Genomic DNA, 15,181 nt, shown 5'->3' with positions numbered 1-15,181 from the left:
CTATGTGCAGCTTTATTAACAAAACAGGGGAAAACTCAGGACAAAGGGAAAAAAACAAGGAAACCTAGTACAGAGCATAACACATGCAAGAACTAACAAGGAAACAAAGAAACTAAAAGGGCTTATATACAAAAAGGAACAAACAAGGGAATAAGGAACACCTGGGGAAATAATCAGGGAAGGAGAACTAATCAGGGGAAAACCAATCATAAAATGAAACTACAAAGGACTACAAAAACCAAACAGGAAACAGGAACTAAACTAAACTTCAAAATAACAGCACAAAAACAAAAGACAGAGAACATGACAGAGTCCCTGCTTTAAGGAGCGGATTCCAGATGCTCCAAAAGGTAAAAACAAAACAAGGAAAACAAAAAACAAATTGTCCAAGGGGGCCAACAGGCAGACCAAGGGGGCACAGGGGGCAAACAGGCAGTCCAAGGGGGCACAAGGGGCAGACAGGCAGTCCAGGGGGGCACAGAGGGCAGGCAGGAGGTCCAAGGGGGCACAGAGGGCAGGCAGGAGGTCCAAGGGGGCACAGAGGGCAGGCAGGAAGTCCGGGGGGGGCACAATGGGCAGGCAGGAGGTCCAAGGGGGCACAGAGGGCAGGCAGGAAGTCCAAGGGGGCACAGAGGGCAGGCAGGAAGTACGGGGGGGCACAATGGGCAGGCAGGAAGTCCGGGAGCTGGCCACAGGGCAAGGACAGGTTTGGGGGACCTGGGAGGAGGCCACTGGACAGGGACTGGGTCAGGGCACCTGGGAGGAGGCAACTGGACAGGGACTGGGTCAGGGGACCTGGGAGGAGGCAACTGGACAGGGACTGGGTCAGGGGACCTGGGAGGAGGCCGTAGCACCGGGACCGGGTCAGGAGGCCTGGGAGGAGGCCACAGGACTGGAACCGGGTCAGGAGGCCTGGGAGGAGGCCACAGGACAGGGACCGGGTCAGGAGGCCACAGGACAGGGACCGGGTCAGGAGGCCTGGGAGGAGGCCACAGGTCGGGAACAAGGTCAGGAGGCCTGGGAGGAGGCCACAGGACATGGGCCGGGTCAGGAGGCCTGGGAGGAGGCCACAGGACAGGGACCGGGTCAGGAGGCCTGGGAGGAGGCCACAGGACGGGAACAGGGTCAGGAGGCCTGGGAGGAGGCCACAAGACAGGGACTAGGTCAGGGGGCCTGGGAGGATGCCACAGGACTGGGGCCAGGTCAGGAGGCCTGGGAGGAGGCCACAGGATGGGAACAGGGTCAGGAGGCCTGGGAGGAGGCCACAAGACAGGGACTAGGTCAGGGGGCCTGGGAGGAGGCCACAGGACAGGGGCCAGGTCAGGAGGCCTGGGAGGAGGCCACAGGTCAGGAACCAGGTCAGGGGACCTGGGAGGAGGCCACAGGATGGGAACAGGGTCAGGAGGCCTGGGAGGAGGCCACAAGACAGTGACTGTGTCAGGGGGCCTGGGAGGAGGACACAGGACGGGGACTGGGTCAGGGGGCCTGGGAGGCGGAACCATGGAAGGCCCTGGAGGCGGAGCCGTGGGGGGCTCAGGAGGCGGAGCCGAGGGAGGTTCGGGAGGCAGAGCCGAGGGAGGTGGCGCCGTGGGAGTCTCAGGAGGTGGAGCTGTGGGAGGCTCAGGAGGCGGAGCCGCGGGAGGCTCAGGAGGCAGAGCTGAGGGAGGTGGCCCCATAGGAGGCTTGAGAGGCGGAGCCATGGGAGGCTCAGGAGGCAGAGCTGAGGGAGGCTCAGGAGGCGGAGCCGCGGGAGGCGGAGCCGTGGGAGGCTCGGGAGGAGCCCTGGAAGACTCGAGAGATTTGGGAGGCGGAGCCCTGGAAGGCTCGGGAGGAGGAGCCCTGGAAGACTCAAGAGACTTGAGAGGCGGAGCCCTGGGAGGCTCGAGAGGCAGAGCCCTGGGAGGCTTGAGAGACTTGAGAGGCAGAGCCCTGGAAGGCTCGAGAGGTGGAGCCCTGGGAGGCTCGAGAGGCGGAGCCCTGGGAGGCTCGAGAGACTTGAGAGGCGGAGCCCTGGGAGGCTCGGGAGGCGGAGCCCTGGGAGGCTCGGGAGGAGGAGCCCTGGAAGACTCGAGAGACTTGAGAGGTGGAGCCCTGGGAGGCTCGAGAGGAGGAGCCCTGGAAGACTCGAGAGACTTGAGAGGCGGAGCCCTGGAAGGCTCAGGAGGAGGAGCCCTGGAAGACTCGAGAGACTTGGGAGGCGGAGCCCTGGAAGGCTCGGGAGGAGGAGCCCTGGAAGACTCGAGAGACTTGAGAGGCGGAGCCCTGGAAGGCTCGGGAGGAGGAGCCCTGGAAGACTCGAGATACTTGGGAGGCGGAGCCCTGGGTGGCTCGGGAGGCAGAGCCCTGGGTGGCTCGGGAGGCAGAGCCCTGGGTGGCTCGGGAGGCAGAGCCCTGGGTGGCTCGGGAGGCAGAGCCCTGGGTGGCTCGGGAGGCGCTGGGACGGTCGAGGCTACAGGCGCTGGCTCTGGGACGGCCGAGGCTACAGGCGCTGGCTTGCTGACCGTGGCAGGCGTGGGTTCTGGCTCGCTGACCGTGGCAGGCGTGGGCTGGGGAGCAGAAGCCTTTCCTCTTCTCTTCCTCCTCCGGGCAGACGGAGCTGACAACGCTGGCTCTGGGACGGACGAGGCTGGCAACGCTGACTCTGGGAGGGACGAGGCTTTAGGCTTGTTGGCCATGGCAGGTGTGGGCGTTGGCTCGTTGACCGTGGCAGGTGTGGGCGTTGGCTCAGGAGCAAACCTCTCCAAAATCATATTCACGTACTCAATTCAAGTGTACTCACCACTCTCTGGCAACTCCTCCCATCCATGGGCAAGGAGGCCGATCTGATAAATGGACTTTAGGTGTCGGTCCACATAACCAGTGCATCTGGCAATGGTGCAAAACATACGTGAGTATTCGATCAAAGGGAGGTTCGCCCGGCTCAACTGGAGGAAGATTGCTGCTAGATCCATCTGAGGGTTAGTTCTTCTGTGACGTAGGCAGGCAGAGGTTGTGGATCTATGTGCAGCTTTATTAACAAAACAGGGGAAAACTCAGGACAAAGGGAAAAAAACAAGGAAACCTAGTACAGAGCATAACACATGCAAGAACTAACAAGGAAACAAAGAAACTAAAAGGGCTTATATACAAAAAGGAACAAACAAGGGAATAAGGAACACCTGGGGAAATAATCAGGGAAGGAGAACTAATCAGGGGAAAACCAATCATAAAATGAAACTACAAAGGACTACAAAAATCAAACAGGAAACAGGAACTAAACTAAACTTCAAAATAACAGCACAAAAACAAAAGACAGAGAACATGACACATAGACCCTGTTATGAGTGTTGACGAAGGCAGAGGCAGATGAGGGGGTTGGATTCTACGTGCGGTTTTATTAGACAAAGGTGAGAATAAACAGACAGGAACAAAGGAAATAACCACGATGGGTAAACCGAAACTGAAACACGAAAACACTGGAGGTACACGGAACTGGGAATACACGGCTGGAATGAACATGGAAAGACAGGCATGAGAGCTAACATAGGAACATCAGCGACATCACAACAGTTGAGACAACGAACGACAAGGGAATGGAGGAACAGCAGGGTTTAAATGCATCAGACAGTATAAGGAAGCTCTTCCACTGCAAAATCAAATTATTATACTGATTTAATTAATGCAGTAGAAGGCAATACAAGAACATTGTTCTCCACAGTGAATAATATTCTAAGACCACCTGATTTTATACCATCACTTAAAACACTGCACTATGGTGTTTTAAGTGATACTTTTATGGCTAATTTTAATGATAAAATTGAAAACATTCACCAACAACTGATTACACAAAATGATGGGGCATGTATTACATTTTATTCTGTTCAATTAGATTTTTCTCTCTAGTTTCTTTCTGCCTGCTATGGATGAGATAAATAAGTGTGTTAAAAACATTAAATCTACTACTTGTCAGTTAGATCCCATTCCTGCACATTTGGTGAAGTTTTGCTTACCGTCTTTGTTATCACTTATAAATGGTCTGCACTTATATAGTGCCTTCTTAAGCCTTAACGGTATTCAATACAGCCTTTGCCATGACACTCAAAATTGAGCTCAGGTGCATCCTGTTTCCACTGATCATCCTTGAGGTGTTTCTACAACTTGATTGGAGTCCACCTGTGGTCAATTCAGTTGATTGGACATGATTTAGAAAGGCACACACCTGTCTATATAAGGTCCCACAGTTAACAGTGCATGTCAGAGCACAAACCAAACCATGAAGTCTTAAATTGTCTGTAGACCTCCGAGACAGGATTGTATCGAGGCACACATCTGGGGAAGGGTACAGAAAAAATTCTGCAGCATTGAAGGTCCCAATGAGCAAAGTGGCCTCCATCATCCATAAATGGAAGAAGTTTGGAACCACCAGGACTCTTCCTAGAGCTGGCCACACGGCCAAACTAAGCGATCGGGGGAGAAGGGCCTTAGTCAGGGAGGTGACCAAGAACCCAATGGTCACTCTGACAGAGCTCAAGCGTTTCTCTGTGGAGAGAGGAGAACCTTCCAGAAGAATATCCATCTCTGCAGCACTCCACCAATCAGGCCTGTATGGTAGAGTGGCCAGACGGAAGCCACTCCTCAGTAAAAGGCACATGACAGCCCACCTGGAGTTTGCCAAAAGGCACCTGAAGGACTCTCAGACCATGAGAAACAAAATTCTCTTGTCTAATGAAACAAAGATTGAACTCTTTGGCCTGAATGGCAAGCATCATCTCTGGAGGAAACCAGGCACCACTCTTCACCTGGCCAATACCATCCCTACAGTGAAGGAAGGCGGTGGCAGCATCATGCTGTTTTTCAGCAGCAGGAAATGGGAGACTAGTCAGGATCGACCTGCTCCAGAGTAATCTGGACCTCAGGCTGGGGCGAAGGTTCATCTTCCAACAGGACAACGACCCTAAGCACACAGCCACTATAACAAAGGAGTGACTATGGGACAACTCTGTGAATGTGGCCCAGCCAGAGCCCATACTTGAACCCGATTGAACATCTCTGGAGATTTCTGAAAATGGCTGTGCACCGATGCTCCCCATCCAACCTGATGGAGCATGAGAGATCCTGCAAAGAAGACTGGGAGAAAATGCCCAAAAATATGTGTGCCAAGCTTGTAGCATCATACTCAAAAAGACTTGAGGCTGTAATTGATGCCAAAGGTGCTTCAACAAAGTATTGAGCAAAGGCTGTGAATACATATGTACACATGTGATTTAATTTTTTTTATACATTTGCGAGTGTGGTGGCGTAGTGGGCTAAAGCACATACTGGTAATCAGAAGGTCGCTGGTTCGATCCCCACAGCCACCGTCATTGAGTAAGGCACTTAACTCCAAGTTGCTCCGGGGGGATTGTCCCTGTAATAAGGGCTCTGTAAGTCGCCTTGGATAAAAGCTTCTGCCAAATGCATAAATGTACTGTAAATGTAAATGTGCAAAGATTTCAAACAAACTTCTTTCACGTTGTCATTATGGAGTATTGTTTGTAGAATTTTGAGGAAAATTATGAATTGAATCAATTTTGGAATAAGGCTGTAACATAAAAAAATTTGGAAAAAGTGAAGTGCTGTGAATACTTTCCGGATGCACTGTAAATAACATTATTCGGTCAGCGTACTATCATTTACGTAACATAAATCCCTTCTAACGGCTAATGGCACTGCTGTTCTTGTACATGCGTTTATCACATCTCGTATAGACTATTGCAATTCTCTTCTTAGCGATGTCCCACAAAAACTTCTGCAGCTCAGATCATTATGCGAACACCTTCGATAGAGCACATTTCTTCGGTACTCCAAAAACTGGCTGCCAGTCAAAAACCGGATAGAATTTAAGATTTAAATTTTTACTTACAAGGCTCTTCATAATTTGACACCTTCATATCTACGTGATCTTCATGCTTACTCTCCAAACCGATCCCTTAGATCTTCTTCTTCCCTTACTCTTACTGTACCCTCTATACTTTTGTATACTATGAGGTCTAGAGATTTTAGTTGTACTGCTCCTTGTCTTTGAAATTCTCTACCACAAGATGTACGAAATAGCCCTATTCTGCTAACTTTTAAATCACGTCTCAAAACCCATTATTTTAGATTATCTTATTTCCAAATTTTTTAAGAATTGCATTTGTTGGTTCTTTTATCATGTTAGATAATGTAATGCAATTAATGTTTGTGTATTTGAATGTACATGTAAGGTGTCCTTGAGTGTCCTGAAAGGCGCCCACAAATAAAATGTATTATTATTATAGGGGATGTCCTTGCCTCTCCTATTGATATCACCCCCTTCTGGTCATTCATATTTCATATAAGAAAATAAATATTTAAAAGAAAAGAAAGCGAGACAAGTAGTCATAACATTACTATCTTTGATAATAAAAATAAATAGCCTCCAACCATAATCACAAGTCTGACCCAGACAATTCTGAAATATAGCTGCAAGTAGCAATGATGGGCCCAAGCACCATGGTCCCATTTCCACCCTGTGGCTTTCAGAAAACAGTGCAAGGTGGACACATGCATTTGCCACTTGATATCGTTCTAAACTATTTTAAAGCAATTATAAAATAAAGTGCCATACTTCCTGCTGACAGTTGGTGGTGCTATGACCATGACCTATAATAGCCGCATCAATGTGATCAGACTGATTACCAAACATACAGCTGAAATATCCTCAAAATCACACAATGCACACAGAAGATATAGGGCACTTCCTATTTCCCATTTTTCACCATAAATTTATGGCCTCATCATGGCGACACCATTCAAAATATCAAAAATCTGTTCACAATTTAGCATCTACATTGCCTTGGCATAATGTTGCACAAATTTGGTGCCAGCCATATGAATCTCCTATGAGAAGTATTTAAAAGTTCAGAGCCTGCGATTTTCAGAAAATCCGAAATGGCCAACTTGAGAACAATATACACTCACCTAAAGGATTATTAGGAACACCATACTAATACTGTGTTTGACCCCCTTTCGCCTTCAGAACTGCCTTAATTCTACGTGGCATTGATTCAACAAGGTGCTGAAAGCATTCTTTAGAAATGTTGGCCCATATCGATAGGATAGCATCTTGCGGTTGATGGAGATTTGTGGGATGCACATCCAGGGCACGAAGCTCCCGTTCCACCACATCCCAAAGATGCTCTATTGGGTTGAGATCTGGTGACTGTGGGGGCCATTTTAGTACAGTGAACTCATTGTCATGTTCAAGAAACCAATTTGAAATGATTCGAGCTTTGTGACATGGTGCATTATCCTGCTGGAAGTGGCCATAAAGGGATGGACATGGTCAGAAACAATGCTCAGGTAGGCCGTGGCATTTAAACGATGCCCAATTGGCACTAAGGGGCCTAAAGTGTGCCAAGAAAACATCCCCCACACCATTACACCACCACCATCAGCCTGCACAGTGGTAACAAGGCATGATGGATCCATGTTCTCATTCTGTTTATGCCAAATTCTGACTCTACCATCTGAATGTCTCAACAGAAATCGAGACTCATCAGACCAGGCAACATTTTTCCAGTCTTCAACTGTCCAATTTTGGTGAGCTCTTGCAAATTGTAGCCTCTTTTTCCTATTTGTAGTGGAGATGAGTGGTACCCGGTGGGGTCTTCTGCTGTTGTAGCCCATCCGCCTCAAGGTTGTGCGTGTTGTGGCTTCACAAATGCTTTGCTGCATACCTCGGTTGTAACGAGTGGTTATTTCAGTCAAAGTTGCTCTTCTATCAGCTTGAATCAGTCGGCCCATTCTCCTCTGACCTCTAGCATCAACAAGGCATTTTTGCCCACAGGACTGCCGCATACTGGATGTTTTTCCCTTTTCACACCATTCTTTGTAAACCCTAGAAATGGTTGTGTGTGAAAATCCCAGTAACTGAGCAGATTGTGAAATACTCAGACCGGCCCGTCTGGCACCAACAACCATGCCACGCTCAAAATTGCTTAAATCACCTTTCTTTCCCATTCTGACATTCAGTTTGGAGTTCAGGAGATCGTCTTGACCAGGACCACACCCCTAAATACATTGAAGCAACTGCCATGTGATTGGTTGATTAGATAATTGCATTAATGAGAAATTGAACAGGTGTTCCTAATAATCCTTTAGGAGAGTGTATGTACCAAGTTTGGTGACTCTAGGTGAAAATTAGGGTGCTACAGATCCCCCACCCTACACGCCTACATGTGAAATTTTGCTCAGTTCTAATGGCCATCGACTCCGATGTGTGTGTAAAATTTCATGAAATGTAAAGCATGCCAAGTGCTTTAAAAACACCCAAATATAGGAAGAAAGGAATAATAAACAATTAATGCATTGCCATGGCAACTGTATTTAAGATATCAAATATTCCTTTACAATTTTACATCAGCAGTAGCTTGACATTTTGCTGAGGGCTGTTTCAAGTTGGTTATAAGAGTCATACACAGTTGTTCGGCTTGAAGCGAACTATATATGTACCAATTTTTGTGACTGTAGGTGAAAATGGTGGTGCCCTTGCATATCCATTTTCAAGGGAGTGCTAAAGAGCCCCCTCCCCATGCAACTTAGCCCAGCCCAACACTCTGATGTGTGTGCAAGATTTCAAGAGTTTTCATGCATGTTAATTACCCCAAAAGTACCAAAAACCTTGAAAATAATAATAATAATAAATATAGATGTAAGCAGCAATACCGGGGTCAAGCCAATTATCGGCACCATGAGCAGCAAAAGAAGCTTTGTGACATATGTTTGGTTAGAGTCCGCTGAACATTGTATGAGGACTTAGAAAAAGTAAACTTTCCATCATAAAAAACATGTATTTTACTCAAACTAAAAATAGCTAGTTCTTAGAATTTTTGTCCATTATGTGGCGCTGTTCTGAAACTGCTAAGTTACTATCTAGGCATGATGGTAATCATGCAGGAAAGCGTTCAAGAGTTATAAGCCAAAATATAAATGTTTCTATCTCCTGACCAGTAGGGGGCAGTGCATCAAAAGGCTGATGGTAACCTCCGGGCCTAATGGTGATGACACGTACCAAGTTTCGTCCCTATCGCTCAAAGCTTTATGAATATACAGCCTTGTGTTCAATTTTGTGAATTTGAAGTGCCATTCAAAAATGGTATGGTTTATCAAAATTCAGAGAATAAATTTTTGTTGTGAGTGCCTCTTAGATGATGCAGGCCAATTTTCATACAAATTGGACAAAATTGGAAGGAGTTTGAAAAAGTAGAAAGTTTGCCCAACCATGACATAATTGGTATCATTGTTCTTGGCATGAACAATGGAATCTATCAAGACCAGTCTCATGACAGTAGGCAAAAGGAGTCAATAGCTATTAACAATTTTATACAAGGAATTATAATTGTTGATCACAAGTTGGCGCTGTCCCGAAAATGTTTCAGTCCCTTCAGGGCATGGTGACAAAGAAACATACTGAGTTTCGTAAAGATATGCCAAGTAGTTAGTAAAATACAGCATTTTATGACTAAATTCAAAATGGCCAAAGGAATTTTTTATATCGTTGTGCTCGCTACACCCCTCTGAATCTAATGAGACCAATTTGATGATTTTCAAATAACCAGTAGGGGACAGTGTGCCAAAACACTGCAGGTAACCTCAGGGCCTAATTGTGATGATACGTGATTGTTGCAGAGTTACAGACTCAAGTTCAATTTTGCGCGTTCTTCGCTGAATTATTTTTATTATTTTTTTCAGAAAATTCTAAATGCTGTGCAATCGAATCATCTTAAGCCAATGGATCAGAGGAAAATTTTGTTTCTAGGACTCACGGTTCAAAAGTTATTGACATAAACGTGAGTGCAAATTTGGTGGTGCTAGAGGGTTTGAGGTAGAGATGGCAAATTTGCTGTGGTAACAGATCAGACTGTCCTCTATCTCTGTGCCAAATTTCATAACTTTCCCGCAAGCAGTTCTATGGGCTGCCATAACCTGCCTGAAGGTGTCAGTGCTGCAGAATACACTGAAGTCTGTGAAGTGATGTCACTTTACACCAAAGTGTTTTTCACACACACGTTTTTGCTTCACCAATAATGTCTTTGAGAGTACTAAGCAACAAGAAATATTTAAAAATATTTCAGTGTATTTAAAAATATTTCCCTCACCCCACATGCTCTAAATTCACCCAAAATAGACTCAATCGTTTGTGCTTCGTTTGTGCTGGTTTGTGCCAGTAAGAATTTTGTTTTCGCAACTTTCTTTTTTTTAACAATACAGTTGAAGTAACAAGGTAAGATCCAAATGGCAAACCAAATTACATAAATAGTCGCATTCACTTAACTGTTACCTATCCATTGTGCGTTTTCAACTTTAATGGACCACAGGATGTGTGGAATGTAACACAAACTTCAAGGTAAGTGTTTTTACTTGTTTCTGTATGTAGTTATGTGAATAACAGTAGTAATATTAACATTGTTTAAATACAGGCACCATAATCTGTTTACTGTGTGTGTGTGTGTGTGTGTGTGTGTGTGTGAGCGTGTATTTATCACTTTGTGGGGACCAAATGTCCCCATAAGGATAGTAAAACCCGAAATTTTTGACCTTGTGGGGACATTTTGTCGGTCCCCATGAGGAAAACAGCTTATAAATCATACTTAATTATGTTTTTTGAAAATGTAAAAATGCAGAACGTTTTCTGTGAGGGTTAGGTTTAGGGGTAGGGTTAGGTTTAGGGGATAGAATATAAAGTTTGTACAGTATAAAAACCATAATGTCTATGGAAAGTCCCCATAAAACATGGAAACACAACATGTGTGTGTGTGTGTGTGTGTGTGTGTGTGTGTGTGTGTGTGTGTGTGTGTGTGTGTGTGTGTGTGTGTGGTACAGGTCAAAAGTTTGGAAACAAAGGTTTTTGAAAGAGGTCTCTTAATCTCACCAAGGCTGTATTTATTTGATTAAAAAAATACAGTAAAAACATTAATATTGTGAAACAAAACACATAAAAATAGCAGTTTTCTGTTTTAAAATAATTTCAAATAATTTTTTTTATCAATGTTTAAAGCTCTTTTGGCATGCTTAATATTTTTGTGGAAACTGTGATACATTTTTGTGTGGATTTTTTGATGAATAGAAAGATAAAAAGAACAGCATTTATTTGAAATAGAAACCTTTTTAACAATATAAATGTATTTTACTGTCTCTTTTGATCAATTGAATGCGTCCTTTCTGAATAAAAGTATTATGTATATATATAAATATAATACTTTTATTCAGAAAGGATATATTACATATTACAATATATATATATATATATTACTTGCTCCAAATCTTTGAATGGTTGTGTATTGTGGTTTCCACGAAAGGAAAAAAAGCAGCAACTTTTTTCAACTGATAATAATAACAATAATGAATGTTCCTTGAGCAGCAAATCAGCATATAAGAACGATTTCTGAAGGATCGTGTGACACTGAAGACTGAAGTAATGATGCTGAAAATTCTTAATGTTTTCAAACTTTTGACTAGTACTAATATATGTACCACACAGAATAATAGACTTGAATGCAAACAACTTCAAGCCCGACTTCCAGAAAAGCAGATACTAGTTCTCCAAACAGGAGTAAATAAACAAGGGTGTGTGGCATATAACAAAAATACTTAAAATGCAATCAGACTTTTGTGTATAATACTTGATTTCCTGAGTTTAACAGGCTGTTGATTATTTTCATTTTTCAACAGGTCCACTTTCAGTCTTTTCCCCCTCACAGCTGGATCTGCATGGAGCCATTCAAGAGTTATAAATTCCTCTTCCTCTTTTTGGGAGGAACCACTTGGCCTCTCCAGTTTTCAACAGCGTCTTCATCTGTTGGATGGATGTTTGTGACATATTTAGTTTTTTCTGATGCTCCTGTCTCTCCACTTTTCAAGTCATCATACATCTCCCAGTCACATGGAGACCTCCTGTAGTAGGCCACATAATGTCCAGGAGCATCCTGGGTTAAGCCTCTTTTGAAAGCAATGATTGACTCTGGGTTCAGACCCTTTGTGGTGATAGATTTCACTAGCTGGAGGAGGTTGTTGGAATCCTCACCGCAAACAATATTTTCAAAAGTGACACTATCGCAGAAAGCACAACATAAGCATTGACAAGAAGCATAAAATGCACATGTGTTCAGCACAGATATTCTTGATTTCCTGAGTTTAACAGGCTGTTGATTATTTCATTTTTCAACAGGTCCACTTTCAGTCTTTTCCCCCTCACAGCTGGATCTGCATGGAGCCATTCAAGAGTTATAAATTCCTCTTCCTCTTTTTGGGAGGAACCACTTGGCCTCTCCAGTTTTCAACAGCGTCTTCATCTGTTGGATGGATGTTTGTGACATTGTCAGATTTCCCAGAACAGGAAGCATCCATTTCTGGTTTTCCATCTACACTGCAAGTTGTGGTGGGTAGTGGATTGACTCCTGTTCTGATCACTGTTGCAACAGCTGCACCACCTTTTTCCTCACCTTTTTGTTTTGCAGAACAAATTTGCATGTTGCCTTTGCATGTTGTAATGAATCCATCCACCCGAATAGGCAAGTTTTCATTCTTGGAAAAGGCAACGTTTGATGTTTTTGAACCCTGCTTCAACATTAGTTCAATCATTACCCCTGTCCAGGGAGGTATGTAACTTGCAAGCCAGAGTATATTGGGAATAATCTCAGGGGGAAGTGCATATTATCATGATCACCATTACCTTCAGCAAGTGACCTGCTCTCCTCACATATTTCTGTTACCCTCTGTCATAGGTCTGTCTGTGTTTGGTCACATGGATCTACTTCCAGGTCCTCACCCTCTACATCTGGAATGATGACACACTCTTCTGCAATTCTGGCTTTCAGGTATTTCTTGCACCTTTCTGATATGGGGGGGGCTCCAGAACTGTCATTGCCCTCTGCTTTGCTGAGAGCCACAACAGTAATATTGCATAGTAGCTCTTTTGCATCGTCCATGGATTGTGACATGAGAAGCTGTGCCATTGACCTCACAAAGAAATCTTTAATGTGATGTGATGTTTTTCTTCAAGAAGTTCCTCTGGCAGATCATCTTGATGGAGTGTGCCACATCAACCCGATCAAAACAAGGTGGCAATTTTGCTGACTGTACACTCATTGATGTAGGTATTTAGATCAGGATGAGGAGTAAAAGCCTTGACCAGAGCTCCGAGCAAAGCCAGAGAAAAGTCACTTTGCAAGTCTGGCCATATACTCTTATATCAGGGGATGAGAGCTCAAGTGTCCCAGTGGTGCAAATGCAGTCAGAGAGACACAATGTTAATGCAATAACACATTGGCTGACAGAATGGATACGTGCAGGTGCACAAACTCCAAAAGAGGTGATATAAGAATATATGGCCAGACTTGCCATTTTGTCTCTGTAGTTTCCTCACTACTGAGCCAGTTGCATCAAAACTCACAGTGGGGTTAGTTAACATCTTTTTACTGTTGCCTCTGATTTCTGTATATTTCTCTGTGGCTGATGGATAGCCCTTGGCTCTTTTAAAGGCAAATGTGCAGGGGCATTTCACTTCTTGCCAAATGTGATGATTTATCACGTGTCTAGATGCCAGGCTTCAAAACTGAGTATTCCTTTTTTAAGTTTTAGAGAAATTGTTGTTGTATTTAACCGTTTAAGGCATGAATTCAATCCATTTCTGAAATGGAACTTCAAGATCAAAAGTCCAGCAAACTTTTGGTCTGGGTGAAAGGGACCCAGGCTCAAAATTAGTGTCATCACTACTGCCATTTGTTTCATGATCACATTCATGAGTAACCCCTAAAGCAGTCCAGATGTTGTGTCTATTTAATTTAACAAAAGTGTATAGAGCCTTTGCAGAGATCTTGTTTTCTAGCTTCTCACTCAGCTCTGTCCAGATGCTCTGATTAGGAGTAGCTATGTTGCCATTTTGGACTATGGCATCTTTTGTTGAACACAGGACTGTGAAAATGTAATCTCTGTCAACTGCTGGTTTCTTGGGCATCTGGCATAAGCAAAACATGATTACCCACTTAAATAATCCTCAAATAACTCAAAAAATGTCATGTTCAGTATAAACTTGTTTTCATGTATTACTTTATTGGACAGAATATAAGGATAATATAATATAGTAATAATATATAAGGATAATATATCTTATATTAAGACCAATATGTTAATGTTGACCCCTAGATGCACAATGTATTCAAAAAACTAATATGGGTCACATGTGCAACTGTAATACGCATATATTAGTATTAGCAATGAGTATTCTGTTCAATAAACATTGACAATCTTAGCTCTCTTGAATGTTGTGACATTGTTCTTGAAGTTAACAAATAATGTTGTAACTGACAGTGTTAAAACATTGTACTTACATAAACCAGCAATGATTTAGTAACAACTTTTGTAGTTTAATTTATATCGACATTTTCTTTACTAACTCTATACTAATTTCCACAAGGGCGCTTTTGTTCTCGTGCCCAGAGCTGAGCGAAAGTGAGTGACAGAAAAAGAGTCTGACAGACACCAGATGAATATTGAGCTGCTGCTGTCTGAACACCAATACGTTTTTAATAAACACCATAGCGACTACAAAAACATTGATAAGAAGGAGTTGTTATTGTATTAAACATCTTCATCTAACATTTTGGTAAGAGATTGAAATGACAACCCAAAATAATATGCTCACTGCTCATAAATCGGACTGACTACCCACAAAACAAGATAGACTTATTTTAGAAATATATAATATAGTAGCTTAATATATAGTAATCACCGACCGATACTGCTACTAACCAATATTTGATTTTTGTGACCATTAAGTGATTATGTCAGTATTGTATTCAATAAATATCAGCATTTATTATTCGCCTGTCTAATATTTAAAAATCCGAAGCAGCACAAACAGATATTTTACTGGCACAAACCAGCACAAACAAGACTATTTGGGGTGAATTTGGAGCATGTGGGGGGGCTGGTGACGTCATCGCCTATAATTCAATGTCTAATACTTTAAAAACCAAAGCAACACAAACAAAACTTTTACCTGCACCAACCAGCACAAACAAAGCACAAACAAACAAGACTATTTGGGTGAATTTGGAGCATGTGGGGGGGCTGAGTGACCTCAGAATGACCTATAAATATTATTTTAATATCTAAAAACTGAAGCAGCACAATAAAAAAA

At 43.6% G+C, this 15,181-nt stretch overlaps 2 protein-coding genes across 3 annotated transcripts in view; one reads left to right on the top strand and one right to left on the bottom strand.

The window, feature by feature from the left end:
* prkg3 (protein kinase cGMP-dependent 3) overlaps positions 1-15,181 on the bottom strand; it is a 130,533-nt gene that overhangs the window by 86,126 nt on the left and 29,226 nt on the right. The window lies entirely within an intron of this gene.
* Positions 1,121-3,320, top strand: LOC127624018 (uncharacterized). Its single transcript, XM_052098621.1, has 2 exons — positions 1,121-1,202; positions 1,320-3,320. The coding sequence occupies exon 2, from the start codon at positions 1,387-1,389 to the stop codon at positions 2,824-2,826; it is 1,440 nt and encodes a 479-aa protein (XP_051954581.1). The 5' UTR covers positions 1,121-1,202; positions 1,320-1,386; the 3' UTR covers positions 2,827-3,320.

The sequence above is a fragment of the Xyrauchen texanus genome, chromosome 30, assembly GCF_025860055.1.
Source record: "Xyrauchen texanus isolate HMW12.3.18 chromosome 30, RBS_HiC_50CHRs, whole genome shotgun sequence".
NCBI lineage: Eukaryota > Metazoa > Chordata > Actinopteri > Cypriniformes > Catostomidae > Xyrauchen > Xyrauchen texanus.
This window is presented reverse-complemented; position numbering and strand designations above follow the sequence as displayed.